This window comes from Colossoma macropomum, unplaced genomic scaffold (assembly GCF_904425465.1).
Source record: "Colossoma macropomum unplaced genomic scaffold, Colossoma_macropomum, whole genome shotgun sequence".
Taxonomy (NCBI): domain Eukaryota; kingdom Metazoa; phylum Chordata; class Actinopteri; order Characiformes; family Serrasalmidae; genus Colossoma; species Colossoma macropomum.
This window is the reverse complement of record NW_023494795.1, coordinates 11,497,924-11,516,754: the sequence shown is the minus strand read 5'-3', so window position 1 is coordinate 11,516,754 and position 18,831 is coordinate 11,497,924. Positions and strand designations below refer to the sequence as shown.

The 18,831-nt window shown below is 40.9% G+C and overlaps 1 protein-coding gene across 5 annotated transcripts in view; it reads left to right on the top strand.

Moving 5' to 3' along the window:
- The window catches only part of fryl (furry homolog, like), a 135,926-nt gene that overhangs the window by 14,919 nt on the left and 102,176 nt on the right, over positions 1-18,831 (top strand). For 2 of the 5 annotated variants that reach the window (XM_036581457.1, XM_036581454.1), the window contains exon 1: positions 17,666-18,421. In XM_036581457.1, coding sequence (XP_036437350.1) covers positions 18,208-18,421 — 214 coding nt within the window. In that variant the 5' untranslated portion in view covers positions 17,666-18,207. Of the gene's footprint in view, positions 1-9,878; positions 9,950-17,665; positions 18,422-18,831 lie in introns of those variants that run through there. The other 3 variants (XM_036581460.1, XM_036581456.1, XM_036581455.1) reach the window with 3 other exon arrangements.

Below are 18,831 nucleotides of genomic sequence, written 5' to 3'. Positions count from 1 at the left end.
ACTGAGAATAGTCCACCAACCAAAAATGTCCAGCCAACAGCGTCCTGTGGGCAGCGTCCTGTGACCACTGATGAAGGACTAGAGGATGACCAACACAAACTGTGCAGCAGCAGATGAGCTATCGTCTCTGACTTTACATCTACAAGGTGGACTGACAAAGTAGGAGTGTCTAATAGAGTGGACAGTGAGTGGACACAGTGTTTAAAAACTCCAGCAGCACTGCTGTGTCTGATTCACTCATTGTATACCCCAAGCTTTTAAAGAGACGTTCAAGTGCTACAACTGGCTGTCTTTGTGTGAGGCTGTTTGTGTTTCTGACCTGCCCTTGACTTGAGGTACAATTTTTTTATTTTTTTTTTCTGACTTTTTATTTTTTCCAAAATTTGTACCATGAACAAGTACGTTAAGATATGTTTCTTTAAAACACCCCCCACCGCAAACCCCAAATCAACGATATTCTACATTTATGCCTCATGATACGACTTCCTTGTTCTGCCTTTCCAAATTTTTAATTCAAATCTGATCACCATCAACCGGAGATTGAATAAAACTCCACAGTCCAAATGACAGCACCCGCCAATTTACCTTTACGACAGTTTTGCCGACACTAACATCACATCATCACTAGATGAAATAAAAATAGTATTTTTATTCATCAGTCAGTTCCTTCTAACAACAGCCTAGAAAATTTTAGTGGATAAATTTTACTTCTTATGTTGTGTGGGTTTTAAATTTATTTATTTTATTTATTTATTTTTTATGCTGGGCTCGCGGACCTTAGTGGTCCCATCCACCAACAACATGAAGGAGTTCGGCATGCTGGATTTAATGTTGTTTAAAAGTGTATAATCCAATCTTAACCCCCCCTGATCTTCTCACAGTCCAGTTGTGGCCTTCCCAGTTCTGAACTGTGAGAGTCAAACATGCTCACTGGAGGGAGGGCGGATTCTCTCTTGTGAAACGCAGTGCTGATATAAGACATTTCCACCTCTATTACAATTCATATTGAATATTTAAAATTAGAATTAAGCAAATTTTCATCGATGTTGTAAAAACCTTGTAGCCGTTTACTTTTTCTTAGCACAATGCACACAGCTGTAAAACTGCCACAGCAGCCTCTGGCCTGATGTTTGCCACGTTGGTTTTGATCTAAAGTCACGTTTATTCGTGACGCATTCTGTGAGATCTCAGGTTGGTCAGGACTCCGGTTCATTGACACAGTCTAAAAGTGAGTGGTGTTTTATAATGGGCTTGTAGTGTGTGGGCTGTGATGACTGAAAAATGACTAAGGACAGCAAAATCAGTGAAATTGGTCTTAGTGTGTGGGGTCTCTCACTTTTTTAACATCGGTTTTATAAGTGCTGTAATGTGGGCCGGGTGTTTAAGAGTGCGCATCAAATTTGGACAAAACAGTCTGTCACTCACTTCCTGTCTTCCAAAATGTGAAGTGCTGATGGTTTGTTCAGTTATTCCCCTGTGTGTGTGTGTGTGTGTGTGTGTGTGTGTGTGTGTGTGTGTGTGTGTGTGTGGCATCTGTTGCTGAGAGAAACTGAAACACTTGCGTGTGTATTTGACTGTTGTGTATTTGACTGTTGAATGTGAAACATCGATATCTCTGTTCTGTTTCTTTTGCTGATTTTAGATGTAGGTTGCAGACTCTCTTCGGAGCTACTGAGCTGTAACAGGAAGTCAGATATGTGTGTTTGTGAGTGTGTGTGTCTCCGGTGTTTTGGGGAGGCAGACTGTGGTTGTGAATGCGGGTATGCATGTTCAACTGACAGGATGAATGTTACTGATGTTGTAGAAGTGCTGATCTTTTGACAAGTTCGATAAATTAAAGCATGGGTGGGAAATTCTGGCCTGACCATTGTTTTGGGTGATTGATGTAACTGTTGGTTCTGGGTTGTGTGTGTATGAGCTGCGGACGTTGTCTAGTGCGTAGGGGGACTTTCCCAAATGCTATAAAATCAACCTATGTAATCTTCCTCTCTTTATGCTGTTTTTCACAAAGCTTTCACTCTTTCCACTTTTCTAATCTCAAAAGTCTTTGCATCACAAATCGGGCTGAAACAGTTATTCAGCATTACCGATAATATTGATGACAAAATTGTCAACCTGCGTTTGTAGAATTTCCTTTTACATTTTCAAAGTGGCATCCAACTAGGATTTGTATTCCAACTAATGTTGATATTCAAGTGTCTGTAGGAGTTTACTAATGGATATCTGGGTAAACACGGAGAAATTAAAAAAGGATTTCGGCCGAATATAATGTGGGCCACTGTAGACGGTGCTGGTGTCGACCAAAAACATGGCTGTACGTCGATAAAACATAACATGATGTGTTATTTAAAAACATAACACGTTTTATTATTTAAAAACAGCTGAGGTAGGTTTTTCTGTTGGACGAGTAACAGAGGCTGCCTCTTCAGATGAGCTATTGAGCCAACAGAGCTAAGAAGTGTCGGATGCTGATGAGGACGCATTGCCTTCTGAACAAAGTCTTTTCTTCTCAGTGGACAATGTGCCAACGTCTTTGTCAGAGAAATATATTTTCACTATTTCTAGCTAACATCAGCTCGAGTATGTAGGCTGATCAGTGATACAACCGCGCTATCTCTGTCTTCTCAATTATATCCTTAACACTGTGTCCTCTGCAACGCACTCACATTCTGGTGTTTGTGTTTCGGAGTTGTATGGCGTAACAGTCATTCGCAAGTAAGAACAAAACTGTTGTGTTTTACTGAATTGTTGTGCCCATTTCACGCCAGGTGCGACGCGGCAGGCGTGTTAATCCGGAGCCACTCCACGACGCTTATTTCACACTGGACGCGACACGCGTCATGAAGCAAGAGCGATTCCTGTTTGTGTTGCATTTTCACGTAATAGAAATGTCAGTACTGTCCGTTTATTACTCACATAAACTTTATGCAGATGACAGAGATCAACAATAAAATGTTGACTAGCTGCCGTGACTGTTCCTGGCTTTCTCACCTGGTGATGTAATGCTATATGAAGAAGAGGAGATGCCTGTGTGTTCACAACATTAATGTTGTCTGTAATGGGATTTGTCAACCTGTCAGAGTTCAAACTGGTTGATTTCTTTATTAGCATAGATTGTATGTTATACCAGATATTGCATTTCTTTACTGCTTTCTTTACGCACGGCCGGTGTTAAGGGCTACATTGATTGATTCATATAGGAGGCGTCATGCGGCGCAGTTACCGCGTCTGGTGTGAAATGGGCTTTAGCCTGTAGATTTTCTCTGTTCTCCTGTGGTGAAGTGTGACCTGAGTAATGATTTCAGCATTTGAATACTGGTACCTCGAATGGTTAACTAAGTGCTCAAGCATCCATGAACATCCTTACATCCAAACTAGGTCATCAGTGAATTAATGACTGAACCTAAAGAGGGTAGCAAGTCTTACCTGTGTAAGCAGGTAGTAAAAGGATAAAATAGCCACATACAACATATGCAAGTCTGACTTAGCTTTGCATTGAAGCACCATTTCATTATCTTGAACCACCTGAAAAGAAAACATCCTGGTGTCTGAGCCTGAGGACGTGCAGTTCGCACTGTAAATGATTTGTCAGCATTAGCTAGTGTTACCTTTAGTAAAATCACCATGCTGCACCAATGTTAGCCACTTATATTCATTAGAAGTGAATAAAATAAATAAATGAATTGAATTGAATAAAGTTAAAATGCAATTCTTGTTAAAAATACTGTCGGACTTGTTAACTTGGCTCTAAGCAAAGAGTGCCTCAGTTTATCACAACGTTATTTTGATATTTTGAAATGTACTAAAACAAGTTTCCTTGAATTCTAGAGTGGACATAAGCTTGGTAAAGTTGTTAATAAAGTTCTTAAGTTTTATTTTAATTTATTGAAAATGTATTAATTAATCGACAAAATATTTCAATATATGTTTTGCATCTGTTTTTTGTACAAACCATCTGGGGGGCTCTAAACGTCCTACAACCAGAATTCATCTGTGGAGCACACAGGAATAGCAGTGCTAAAAGCCATAGAACCAATGAATGCTGCCATGTGCCACTTGTTTTAGTGACAAATATTTTGATGATCCAGAATCTGTGCTTTTATAAAAGATAAAATATATTTTCTCACATTGTTTATGCAGCTTAATAGCTAAATATTAAGTTAATTGTCAGATTTAGCTCATTTGACTAGGCCATTTAATCTACATCAGTATATAGACGTCTTTTAGAGCTGCTGCAATTGTTTCAAAACATACCATTTACTCGCAGTCCATACAGTCAATATATGGAAACTAAGCTGCAAAAACAGTGTTTTGATTGTTTTCTTTCTGTGAAACCGTTGCATTTACTTACAATTACATAACCATGTTTGAAGGAGGAAACTAAATCTAATCATGGAATATTTTTTTTTCTCAAATGTATGTTTGCCACAATTGTTGACACCCCTTCATTCAGTACTTTGGGCTGCTTCCCTTTGTAAAGATAACAGTTCTAAAGTATTTTCTCCTAAAATGTTTAGTAACACTGGAAAACATGAGGAACGGTCTCAGATCCCTTTTCATAATAGTCCACAAATTCCTCAAGGTCGCTTTTGGACATTAAATATTAGTGGGAGTAACTTCAGTTGGATTTTACTCATAAGAATATCTAATGGTGCCCTAAACATAGTTTTCACATGAACAAATACACCATCAGCTCATTTTGGAGACATATTCACACACAGCTTGTGTAGTGAAATAAAACGCTATCAGACTAGCGACACTTGTTATTAGCTTAGCTCTAGGTGAACAGTACCTCAGTTAATCAGAACATTGCAACACATTTTGAAATTTATTTTTTTTTTAAATTCCTCAAAATCTAGACTGAAAGTCAGCACAGTAAAGATGGCACACATGGATTTGAGTATGATATTTTATTTATAGATTTGTTTTTTCCATCATTGTACCTCAAGTACAATTAAATTTTTCATATTTTGAATCAGAGTTTAAAAGTATAAGCAATAAAAAGCCCCTTACAGATAGGCCTGGGCGATAAAACGATAATGATAATTATCGCGATATAACTTTCCTCGATAAAATTGTCAGAAATGTTTGATGATTTTTCGATATAATGGATCAGTCTTACTCCATGTTTTAGCGTCAGCCCTGGTGGCGTTATATACTTTAGTCATGTCTGAAACGTGGAGTTATGCATTCCCTGTCTGAGTGGAGCGATCTGCGATCTGTTCTCCTGTGACTGAGTGTGAGTGATAAGTGGTGTAACTATACTGGCCAGTGAACTCACCTCTTTACTAACATCCTAACAAGCTTTAGCAGCGTTAAATCACATCTGATCCTCACAACTACAGCGCTGTTACAGCGCTCAGTCATGTTTTAGTATGAGTGCATTCCCCAGCAACAAAAGTGAAAGAAAGAAGTGGGTTCATGCAAATTACAGCAAAACGAAAGTAAACTGACGATGCTGTATATGAGGCATTGGAGAGCAGAAGAACGCTATCTTCCCAGGCTAGCTGTTCTTAGCAGCTGGCTAACTTGGAGCGGCGCTCCGTCACTCACACAGCTCAGCGAATTGATGTTACTGTGGATCAAACAAGACAAAAAAAAGCACTGATTTTAGTTTAAACATACCTAAAAGGAAGACTCTGCCTGGTGTGAGAGATTCACAGTGCAGTTAATGCGTTTACACAGCGAGCATCAGATATATTGCGGTTCACCCCTCAAACTACTATGATAGTATAGAGAAATCCAGATGTCTGTTAGCTGCCGTTTGAATACTGTGATGTGCTCTGACACGGGTGTGGTTAGGAGGGATGGCAGCGTGATCCAGCCTTCAAATTTGTAAAAATAATGATTTGACATTAATATCAACTGGTATGAACTTTTTTATTGTGATAACTTTTTTGGCCATATCGCCCAGATCTAATTACCGCTCAGTTTGCTAATGTTTACCAGGAGTGCCAGTATTTGTGGAGGGCACTGTATATCCACTTATTCAACCTGTAGCAGTTTAACCCCACCCATTCACCCTGAACTTATCAGAAGCTCCCCTACATATATCAGTCTTATAGGCGCAGTACCAAAACAGCCTGTATAATTCTAAGGGATAAACAAAGGTTGGGATTATGTTTTGGTACATAAACCTACCCAAACTTCATAAGGGGACAAAAATGCAATGTTAGGATGTTAAGCTTCAAATAGAACCGAATGTTGGCAATAATGAGCACACTTGTCTTTCTCTGTGCCTCTATCTTTATCCCTAACCCCTGCTGACCCCTGGTTAGTTCATCATCGCCACTGACTTTGTGCCTCCATCCTGGCTCTGATGTTTTCATACATATTTGGTTTGGAAGCTGTGAGGATAAACACGCACCATTAGCTGACCCTGGAACAGCACTGCAATATCACTGAGCGCTGTGGGTGTGGGCTGAAGTAATTATAGCTAATGAGATGTAGAGATACTGCCTAATGCTTGCTGCTCCTATAAATAAGACTCTTGCAGTGACTGTGGTTTTTGTCTTGGCAGCCTAAGGCCTATATTGCGTAGATGCATGTGCAAGCATACTTATGTAACTGGCTCTTGGATGGTGAGCTAGTTGTCTGGGTGGAGGTTGAGAGGGAGGGTGTAATCTGCAGATTAACACCCAGGAAGAGCACTCAAATCCTGGCTACTGTTTGACTCGAGGCGGCCTGACCTGATGTGGACAAACTATTGCCCTACAGCTCAGTTGAAGCCTGAGAAGGCCAAACATGTACCCAGTTCCTGCACCTGAACAAAACTCTGTGGGTGGCCGTTAATATACTGGCTACCCATGTTTTCCCATAGTATCAAGTCTGCCAAGATTAATTGTTTGCCAGACGGCCGTGGTGAGTTGGGGAATAGTCCAGAGAGGAAACCGGAGAGAAACAAAGCAAAGCAAACAAGGGGGCAAAATTCACAAGAGCACAGGCAAACCTGTGTTGCTAATAAACTGTAATTCCTGAATAAGTTTGGGCAAAAGTGTGGCAAAAGATAATATGATATTTTATTGTTTGGATCAGGCACCAGCAAACCAGTAGTACCACATAAAAAAATGCAGTCAAAGCTGAGTATAATAATAAGGGTTTCACATCTCATCACTACATTCCATTAAACAGGGCCAGTTGTGGCTGTTTGTTCTTGTCTCAGCTTCCGATGTCCTGACAGTAGGGTGGAACGTTAGGTATCTACACTACATGTCTAAAACTTTTCTAATGAAGTATGCAGTTGTTCAATGTTCTTTAGGTACTAATGATGCCCACCAGATGGCTAGAGATGTTACAGGAAGCAGTACTTGCCAGTGCAGGTCAATGCCAAAATAAAATATCGGTACTTAGGGCTGGGCAATTAATCGAAAAGTGATCGAACCCGACATTCAGAACCTCTAACGGACGCAATCTTGACCATGTTGGTTATTTCGATTTTTTTAACCTCCCAACCGGCGGTCCCAAAACACACTTCGTCATATTCTTCAACTTATACTCCATATTTGTGGTTCTCGCATACCATAACTCATATACCATCAAGCTACATTCAAAAGGTGGGTGTCGTATGAGAGCTCTAACTGTCTTCTTTCCAGTCAACTCAGTTTTTTTTTTTTCTACTGAAAGTCGACCCATTTTTCCACAAATCCGGGCTATAAATTATAAACAGATGGCGTCTCTTCAGTGATCTGCTCTGTAAAAATTGTTTTTATAAAAAATACAGCGTCTAAGATTTTTGGCTTTCAGCAGTAAATTGTAAGCATATAGCAATATCTGTATGATCATAAAACACGTTCTGTTAATTTGAGGGGAACTTTTACAAAAAATAAATAAATAAAATAAAAATGTACATTTATTTCATGCAGTTGCTGAATAATTTGCCTTATGATTTGGTCATGTGAATTCAGATGGACAAACCAAATTATACCCTGGTCAGTAAGAGGTTAAAAATTCTGTTAATCCTTTCCCCACTCTGTGTGCTCATCTACTGTCCCCTTAAAAACCTACTACCGCGCGTGTATCACTCTGCCACGTCCAGCCTTCGACATGTAAGCTAAGGCTACGTTCACACAGCAGGTAAAAGTGGCCCAAATCTGATTTTCTTTGTTTGGCTGTTCACATTATCTTTTAAATGTGATCAGTATGCGACATCAGTCTGAACAGATCAGCTCCTAAACTGACCTGCATGGGCAAAAGAACAGTGTGTCACATTGCTTCACGTGGCTCATCCAGAGGTAAACAATCCTGACTATGAATGAACACCAGTCGCTCCTGGTGGGTTCAGCTTCATCTTTGCCAGCATCGCAGGAGCCATCATGAAGCTTCACTGACCGACAGCTGGGCTCATCACCCAGAATGTATTTGAGCTCGCTGTAAAAAGGCCTTGGTCACTTCTTTGGTTCGTGTCCTCGGATTCTTTAAACGTTGCTTTCAGACTTTTAACTGTTCTTTGACGCTGCAGCCTCGCTCTCCTACAACCGCGTTCAGCCATTCCTTTCAAAATCTCTTCAAACACGGAGGTGTTTTGGATACGTCTCTTCTATTTTTTGTACAGAAATATCAGCCTAAATGGTCTCAGCAAGACGAACAAATGACGAATGTCGAGCTGGATTGACGTAAAAGCCGCGTGAATTCCAATCTGGCTGTTGAGACGATGTACATTTAAGATATGCAGAGCATGTTTACAGTACAAATATTGTCAGTGAACTATGAGTGCAAAAAACAAACAAACAAACAGACCAAAGAAATGAAATAATCGTTCATTAATCATAATCGAGGTAAAATACTCAATTATTCGTGATACTGATTTGAGGTCATATCACACCAGTTTTCTTGTTTACTTGTTTTCTACAGCGTAGAGAAGCAGAAGAAAAATTGAAGACCTCTACTGACATAAGAGCGTAGCAGTGTGACGATGATGATGATGGCCTCCGAATGTGCTCCTGCCGTGATAACAGCACCAAACCACACTAATCAAGAAGCAAAACAGCAGAGCTAGCATGCTGAAATACTTTGCTTTCGAAACAGATGTTGAGGCACTAAGCACAGTCTGCAAATAATGTCATGATTCTTGTCAAACTGAAAGTAAAAGAGGAACAAATTTAGCGTTTAAAGGAGTTTGAACAGGTCACATTCAGTTCAGTCTGACAATTACAAGTAGCATTCTTATCCTGAATATACGTGCATCACTATTAGTCTTGTCTTGTGTTTATAGTTAACAGCATTGCTTTATGTTTTAGTTTGAAATCACTGCAAAAAAATGACTTCACTGGTTTAAGCTACACCTCATTGTAACATCCTGATCACTCAGCCATGCCATTTCTAGCTTTTGAGACACTTAAGCACATTGTTTGAAGTCATTTAGCTCAGCAGTAAGTGTGTTCTTTGCTTGAAATCATTGAATCCCCTGGACACCCCCAGTAAGCGCATAGATTTGTCACCGGCACCCTTGATTTATATGAAATAATGAAATAAATAATGAAATGAATTAACCAAAATAATTGGATGATAACTACATTTAATTCTGGGCATCCACAAAGAGAGGTTTGGAACGGGTTAAACAAGCTCATTCACATTTGTAAAATCTCTGTGTATTGTTTTAATATTATTCGTATGTATTATGCTTTAGTTTATAATAAAATTACTGTTTATTGGCCTGATGAATAGCTTTTAAAATCAGATTTTCTCAGAAAGATTTGTTTGAGCTGCCAAAGTTGTATTGAGGCATCTCAACTTGGAACACAACAGGGACGAACTTGGTACTGAGCATTTCTCTCTAAGCAGGGAACTTTTAAATGAATGGAAATGGCCTCTGTTCACTCATCCTGGGTAATTTCTTCCCAAATGCCTTCATCATCCTTTGTTTTCCTTTTTTTTTGCAGGTTAACAGGGTTCAAGACTGCTGGACTGCTTGCCTGACCCACCTTCTCTGCTGCTGCTCTATGGCCCACAGGTATATCTGTCATGCTTACAGCGCTGCCTCAGAGATGCTGAGTGTTTGTGTGGGAGTGAAGCTGTGTTGTTAGCTGTGAGTGAATCTCTCAGTAATCTGGGCTGTCGGCTTCTTCTTGTCTTATACAAAAGCAGTAGTGAGATCACACCTGCAACGGCACATCGGGCTACAGAACAGTTGAATTATGTGCTGTAAGAGTGGATGGAGTGCAAAGTGTTTCCGGCCCCGTGACTATGTGGGAGGCTGAGGGTGAACCAGATTCTTTGTTTTTGCTCTCAGACAGAAAGTCGTCAGTTGACTTCGTTGCCCACATCAAAGCCATGCTTAGCCGGTTAATGATTACTAAGTGTTACTCTTAAGCTTTAGAGGCTTTTGAGATGCTTGAATCTCTCTCTCTCTCTCTCTCTCTCTCTCTCTCTCTCTCTCTCTCTCGCTCTCTCTCTCGCTCTGTACGTATCTGCTTATCTTTCTGTGTCTGTGTGAATTAGCGAGGCACAGCTGTCAGGTGAGAGATGTTTTTCTGTGTGTGATGAAGTAAAGTGATAAAGTCTGAGCAGTTTAGGTGCAGCCTAGATGAAATGCATGACTCACATTGTTATTTGTTGATCAGAAAAGCACTGCAGTGTTATATTTGACTTTTAACAATACCTTTAGGTTGCTATTTCAGAACTCCAGGAACAGTTGGGCCTCATTTACCAGCCGTTCTTTCATCTACCAACCGAGTTTGTTCTTAGGTAAGAACGGAATCTGTGCACACCTGGGAACACAAAGGTGTGAACTATTTTGTGGTCCAAGAGAGCACAATTGGCCTCGCTCTCTCTGGGTGGGTAGGATGACTCCACCCATCACCCAAACGAAATGCTAGTCAGTGTAGGCGGCTGTTAGCTGATGTTACAGAACTGGCGGTTGGCACTTTGCCTCTGAGCGCATTTGGCTGTCCAGTGACGTTGCGTGAGCCGCAGTTCGAAAAGATGCGGTGGCGCTAGCCTTGGTGGTATCGGGGGAGTCCTAAATAGTGGGTGGAACTGGACACGACTAAATTGGGGAGAGAATTGGGGGAAAAAAAGGACCTTTCTTAGGACCTTTCTCAAGAACAAATTTAAGACAAAACTTAGGAAGATGTTGGTGAATGAAGCTCGTTGTACTTAAGCAACCTAAAGGTGTTAATTAACCATTAAGTCTCACCATGTAACTATGAGCGTGATGCAATCAATTACTGCGCCGCATATCAACTACCTCATTGCTTGCCTTTCAGTTTGTTTACATAAAAGTTTGTCCAGAATGAGAGAGCATGTGCATCAGTGGTTTGATTAGTCAGTTCTATGTATAGATTGTCGTCTCTCAGCTAATTGTTGCACATTATGATTCATTCTGTTTGATGTAAATTATCAAAAAAAAATTCTGATGGATTTTGCATGATGTCATCGTTCACGTCACATATATACCGCTTATAATTTCAGCACCTTCAACCACATCTTCCACTGTCCCTGCTCGGAACCATGATTTACTGGCATTGGTTAGTGCCAGGTTCTTCTATGTAGATCATAAAATCATCTGAAAGAATCAACATGTTTATTTCAGAAATGTGATATAATGTTTCTTATTATTGGATCAGTGGTTTACGTTATGTAGAGGATTGCCCTGTATGGAGGTCTTGGCTCAGTGCTTTTGAGATGACCCCTCCATCATGGACATTTTTATCAGCACACAGGAAGTCTTGCCATTCTTGCGTTCTGTTTTAATAACAGCCGTATGTCACTCAGATCAATGCTGGGCAGCCTTGTTATTGGCCAAGTTCACTTCATTGTCTGGGTGCTGGGTAGTTTTCCTGTTTTTCCCATGTGGAGCAGTGTGTGATGGAGTGGGTTTGTGTGTTGGTGCTGTGGGAGAGCACACTGCTGAGTATTGTTCCTGCTGCTTCCTCTCTGACATTCCTGGACTGATTGGGATCGGGGGAGAGGGGGGTCCGTCTTGCCTTCACAGGACTATTGTTCCTCTCTGTCGGCGCTCCTGCCCAGACCACATGCCCAAAAAAGCCCAAATACACACACTGTCATGGGTGCACTCACCACACTGTTCACCTTCTGTCACTTTCTTAACGCCAGCATAGATTTAATTTTTTCATATCTCTGTTTTCGGAAGTTACCAGGGACGAAGACAAGGGTGAAACCCTTGCGCCTCTCTGATCCACTGGATCGAGACTGGAGCTGATCCAGCAGTATTTTGATGGATTGGGTATTGGCTGGCTCTCTGCTTTTGTTCTCTATGTACAGCACTGTCATAGAGGTGCCTTAAACAGACATTATCCGAATTGTGCCTTTTTTCAGAAGCTACCATTTTAAATATCTAAATTCTATGTGATATACTGAGTGAAGTCACTCGGACTGGATCATTAGTCAATATCAAACCCATTATAAAAAAAACATTTAAAGATTTAAAAAACGGAGACCTAAAAAAACCCAAAATGTACTAGTCCAGAGTTACATTATGCACAATTTTGCACAAATTGTTTGGCTGTATTATCAATGAAAACACATCAGATTGGCATCTGCTGAGACTTAGCGTTAAGATACTCAGCACTCAGCGCTGGATTGGCCCTGAGACTGGAACAGTATTGATACCGTCAGTAAAGAATCCTAATACCATAAAGTAATTTCTGTAGATGAAGCATAAAGCTACATTATGTAAGATTTGGTGATTTGGAGTCATCTGTGCTGGAAATGTTTAACTGCATGCAGTGCTGCTTTGAGACCTAACTTTCAGCCTTTACTGGGTGACTCACAGCAGTGCATGCAAACCATAATATAGTGTTTTTCCCTACTTTTTTCAATTTTAACAATCTTAATAGTTCCGCTTTAAATACAGTATTGGGATCAGCAACCCATAGAGAATACCGATAACATAAAGTAATTTCTGTAGATGGAGGTCAACTGAAGCAAGCGTCATGTTGACAGGGTGGGATTATTTCACGCTTTGAGACAAGTAGTTGTAACAGTGCTCATTCTAATTTCGGTATTTAGAATGGAGACACAATCAGGAAGGAGTTCAACACAGTGCAGTGGTGTAAATATCCATTCTAGTTAGCTAGTTAGGTAGGAGAGAGTTAAGCCTACTTCACACCAAATGCGACAAACCATTCTGCGATGCTTGGTGTTTCACACCGGACGTGACACATGCGTCGTGAAGCAGGAGCGGTAGCGGTTTATGTTGCGTTTTCACGTAATATAAATGTCTGTATTGGCCGTTTATGACACGTACAAGCTTTATGTAGATGACATAAAGAGATCAACAGTAAAATCTTGACTAGCTGCCTTCACGGTTGCTGGCTTTCTCATCAGGTGATGTAGCTCTATATGAAGAGGAGGAGATGACTGTGTTCACATTAACCTACTCGAAGGATTTCAGTCAACCTGTCAGAGTTAAAATGGATTCGTTGACTTATTTATTAGGCTAGATTGTGTATTATAGCATAGACATTGCATTTCTCTGCTGTTTTCTGCATGGAAACTACTAGCGTGATGCGCCGCGGCCGGTGTTAAAGGCTGCATTGATTAATATTGGAGCGTATTGCGCACGGCACTGCGAACGGTTACTGCGTCTGGTGTGAAATGGGCTTTAGGATCAGTATCTGTACTCAGTACTGGCAAATATTTGAGGATAAAGTATTGGTATCGATATTGGAAGGGGAAAAAGTGGTATTGGTGCTGAAATTATCAACTGAGATTGTGGCCTTGAGGATTTTGTGAATTTCTGAGCTCACACAATGTGATAGTAGAGAATTGACAATCATATCAATCAGTGAAGGACCGTTTAACTAAACCTTTTGGAGTCAGCTTAATGTTTAAACATATTAAATTGTAGCAGCTTACGTTACTGGTTGTTGGAATTTTTAGCTCCTTAAATTGTCTTAGTGTGCAAATGTTTTATATTGGTTTGGCCTTAATTTCTACTGGGCACCTTTTGAGTTATATTGCTCCTAAATGAAACAATCTTCATTCATAAAACATTTCTTCAGCTCGTGTGTGCTTACTGAAAGAATCATGTTTCCTGGAGTTCATGTGAAGTCAGATGCGCAGATAAACAAGCCTCTACTTTTATCTAACTCGAGAAGAAAAAGGAGGAAACAAAGTTGTTCCTCATTTTTCTTAAACGTGTTGCTGCCCGCTTGCCTTATCAGCTACCTATTTCTGTCTGTCTTCCTTCATTCCCTTCTATCCCTCCTGTCCACTTAGTTCTTTCTCTTGCCATGACAGCGTCAATAAAACAGTCCCACACAAAACATCCACCCGCCACAATAATTCACACTCACAAACCAGGCCTAGTTGTAGGTCAGTGAAGGATCATAAGCATGTGTAAGTGGTGATGTCTGCTTTTTAAAGTGCGCGTAGTGTCAGAATCGGTATGTTTTTCAGTGTTTGTATGTAAGATGTTGTGCTAGGCTTTTAGGCGGATTCTCTCTTTTATCTTCATTTCACCTTTTCTTGAATCACACTTTTTAAGCAGTCTGGCTTTTTTGAAAGGGAAGTAGAAGACATATAGATTCTGGCTCGAAGCCCATCTGGGGCAGTGCCCTTAGCTGTTGCTAGAGGGCAGAATTGTTCAGAGATCAGTGACACACATACTGTCTGCTCGTTCTTCTCACTCTGCTGCTGCTGCTTAGGGCTTATGTAATGCTGTGGTGGTGTTTTTTGTGGAGCAGCGTTTGAGTTTTCACAGAAAAAAATGTGATGTTGCTTCTTACATGAACTTTTTTTCGTTCCACCTTAAATGGTGCAGCAGTTAGTTTTGCCGCTTTTCAGGCATGGTACCATTTAAGGTGGGTCGGGAAGTTTGGATAAATAGCTGCTCGAGAAGTTGAAACCAACTTCAGACCACTGAAAGAGTGCGGCACTGTGTGTGCTGAACGGTGTTCACACATTGAATGATGGAGCTGAAGCCGTTACATCATTGGACTGACATTTTCACACGATACAGAGGGTGTGAGCATTTCCTGTGAGAGCCTTCTTACACACATAAGGGCAGTCTTTCTCTCTCTCTCACTCTTATCCTCTCAGTCGCTCACTCTCTCGCATTGTTTCTGACTCCCCCTGTTCTGGAGTCAGTGCTTTTACTGTACGGTACTCAAGTAGGCTGTTTGTATAAGATCATACTGTCATGGTCACATGCAGTTCTACTTTGTCCTCCAGGTGGCGGTGTGGATCACACCTGATAGTTTTTGCTGTGTCAGGTGTTCCCAACTCAATACTGCAGCTGTACTTCTCTAATCTCTGTGTTATCTTCTGACTTTACAGCCACATTAGGCCCTGGACCAGTAATGAACTATTGACTACCTTCATATAGAAAGTATGAGAGATGCTGCACGAAGAATGCTTAAAACAGCTTAACCTGCTATTTCGTTTTCGTTTCCTTTGCTGTTCAACAAAATGTTGACACTCACACCTGTCACCGTTCAACTATTGCATGGGTTTAAACCCCAAACTATTCAGGGGAGTCTGGCATTGCGTGTGGCATTGTGTAGCTGCCAGTGCTGTATTGTTTTGAATGGGGGCTGGGCAGACGGAGTTTGGTGGCATTATAGCGATGTACATTGTCAGCAAAAGCAGAGACTCATTTGAATGTGTAGCAGTGAGTCAGCACAATCAGCCCTGCCTTTATGTAAAATGGCTCCCAGGACGGACCCTGTCATTGATTTAACTAAAAAGGAACTTTTCCTGCATTACCTAAACAATTTCCAGCAACTCCTTCGCTAAGCTGCTTCTGTTTTAGCCTGCAGAAGTTTAAAAGCCTCTGTCACAGTGACGTACTTATGATTTCAGCATGGTTTTGATGTTGGTCTGTTTTGTGCGCCAAATTAAGTTGATCCTGCACATATGGCATTGGTTCTGTGCATGCATGCGCACTAAATGTTTTCCCTAATAGTGAGGGATATGCCAAAAATATCACGTCACAGTATAAGTCATTTTTACAATGCAGAATATCATAATGAGGCAAAGTGCACCAGTGAAGATAATGGCTGTCTGTATGATTTGAAGTTTGTCAGTGTTTTAAACGTACTGATAATACTCACAATACACAATGCTAATCGTAGCTATAGTGCAAAACAGACAGTGCAAATGTGCATCATATCTAATATATCTATGGAATATATATATCTATATCTTTGGTATCTACCAAATATATCTATATGATTTTTGACATAATTTGAAAATGAGTGTTGCTCACACACACACACACACACGTATGTATATATATATATATATATATATATATATGTATGTATGTATGTAGTATGTGTGCATATATATTTATATTTATATATTTTATATATAAATAATATTTTTTATATAAATGTAAGCAATAAGCATAGTACTGTAAACACAGAATATATGCTGTATGTTCCATACTGTTAGAGTAAGCAGTTAAGAAATGGATTTAATGCACAGCTTTAGAAGTTTATCTCAGCAAGTTGAAAAGATTGTCAATTGAATAAGAAACTGCAAAGTTGACAACTGAAAGTGGAATCAAAGGATGGACTTACTATTCCATCAAAATCAGCTTGTAAAGTGAGTTTAAAACGAGGACGTTTCAGATTTTTCCCTCCTCTGATATGATTTGGCTGCTAAAGCCTAAACAAGGGAATATTCAGAATGATTTATAGCTTAAGGATAAATGTTAAAAAGGGTTATGTCCAGTGGTTCCCATTATAGTGAAAAATACTATACAGACACATTCGTTTTGCATGGGGCGGTGGGGTAAAAAAAAAAAAAGGCAGTTTCCTGGTGTTTCTTAGTGATTTTAGCTCTGCCTGAATTTGCCATTTCAGTCATTTTTATGGACTGCACACCTGTCTCAGTAACTATTTCTGTGCCTTTCGCCTACTACAAGATGAACTATATAAAAAACCCCAAGCTATAATAATCCCATGTGAATCGACATGACAGTAACAATTCTGTGGAAGTTTTGGCAGCTTTCCTTGATATGGAGACACTTGAAGTGATCTGAATCAAGCCAATGTACAATAACTCCTTATGGAAAATGAATCCCAACCAAATAGTACTTAACTTGGATGACTGTGTACTTGCAAATGTTTGTTTTTTTAATGTGTGAACATAAACAGTAACCAAAATATACATCCAGCTTATGAATAGCTTAGCTGACCGTTTCAGTGTACACCTTCATTTCAGCTAGAAATGTATGTAGCTGTAAACCGTAGTAGATCTTGAGGACTGCTACATGGCTGGCAGCCCATGAGTCTGTGGAACACCATCAGCCCTATGAAGGGTTAAGTGAAACCAAAACCAAAACGTGTGGCTTTATAAATAGCACAAGACATACTTGTTTCATTGTTTTTGACTGGAAAGGAGATCAAACTGGACTGAACAGCTTGTGATCATATGTGTGCTCTGTATAGTATACACCTCTAATCTCCTGGGTTATTGTGGAGTTATCAGTACGTGTGCAGGCGCACTGAAGGTGCCACGCCCTCCTTCTTCACACTGGGATCAGTGCGCTTTCCCTCCCTCCCTCTCTCCCACTCTCCTCATCCCCCGAGAAGAGGCAGAATTGGGCGGAGGCTGTTAGTTTCTGAGTTTTTATTGGCTGTCCGCCCAGACGTGCGTTATCTTCTGTTGAACATGTCCTGACTCCGCCTAGATAGTGCCTGGCACCCGACCTGTGCCACTCCGCCCACCACCGTTACATCATCGTGTAAAAGAAAGAGGAAGACCTGTGATCATTTCTCACTTGTTTTTTCGACCTGCCTGTCCTCAGGTAGTAAGGCTAGGCTCTAGAGAGAGAGACTGCACAGGTGAGTTTGACTCATTCTATGGGGGCAGTAAACACGGCGGGATATATAACTTGTCAAATGTTCCAGTTCACTACTGCAGTCAGTACAAGTACCTGCTTGTGCCTCAGGTGCCAGTTGACATGAGCGATGGATCCTGCTTTTAACGCTCTGGCTTTGTGGATTTTACTGAAACAACACAAAGTGCTGGTGCTAAAGGAAAAGCTGTGAACTTTTCAGATCAGCTCAACTTTTCATTCTTCTAAAAAAACAACGAGCAAAAAAAAAAGAAAAAAAAAAAAACCTCACTGCTCTCTCTGGACAGAGAGCAGAGCCTGTCTGAATGTTTTTGGCCTGGATCAAGTAATGCGGTAGTGCGGCTGTTGTCTGTTGGGTTACAGACAGTTCGTTTCCTGTGAGAAGATGGTGGGTCGGGGCGCGTTGACCGTGTCTCTGGAGTGAAAGTGCACACACAATGGAGTTCCTGAGGAGCCTCGTCCCTACGGTCATCTCCGGGGACAGCGGAGGGCTGGTGGAGCCCACGGGGCTGTTGCCACGGGAGACGGGCCCTCGCTTGCTGAGGATGAAGCGTCTGAGCCTGCTGTCAATGGGACAAACCATCGAGGAAGACCCAGGGGGGCTGGCCCAACCTGTCCGACCACCCCGACTCGCCCGACATTACGCCAAAGGTATGGATGGAAGAGAAAGAAAGAGAGTGGGTGGGGGGGGAGAGAATTAGTTCAGAACAGTGGTGGGGATTGTAGAAAGAGTCTGTAAAAACTTCAGCGGCCTCAGACTTGCCTCCCGTCAGTTCCTTCCAAGAGGGATGTTCAAGCTGAAGCTTGTCATTTTTGTTTGATAGCTATTAATGTGAGCATTTAAGAAGGTGAAGGTAGCACAGGTAGGTTTTGTTACCCTGACCTAAATAAGTAGTTTTACACAATCCACAGTAAAATTGAGAAAGGGAGTTGTAGTTTGCGAAAGGTGTGCAGTACATCGTAAAGGTTTGGGCATATATTGGTCCATGGCTTGAGGTGAAGGGTTGAGGCTGTAAAGTTTGATTTAGATAGCATTATCTGAAATCTTTTTAGCCTATGTT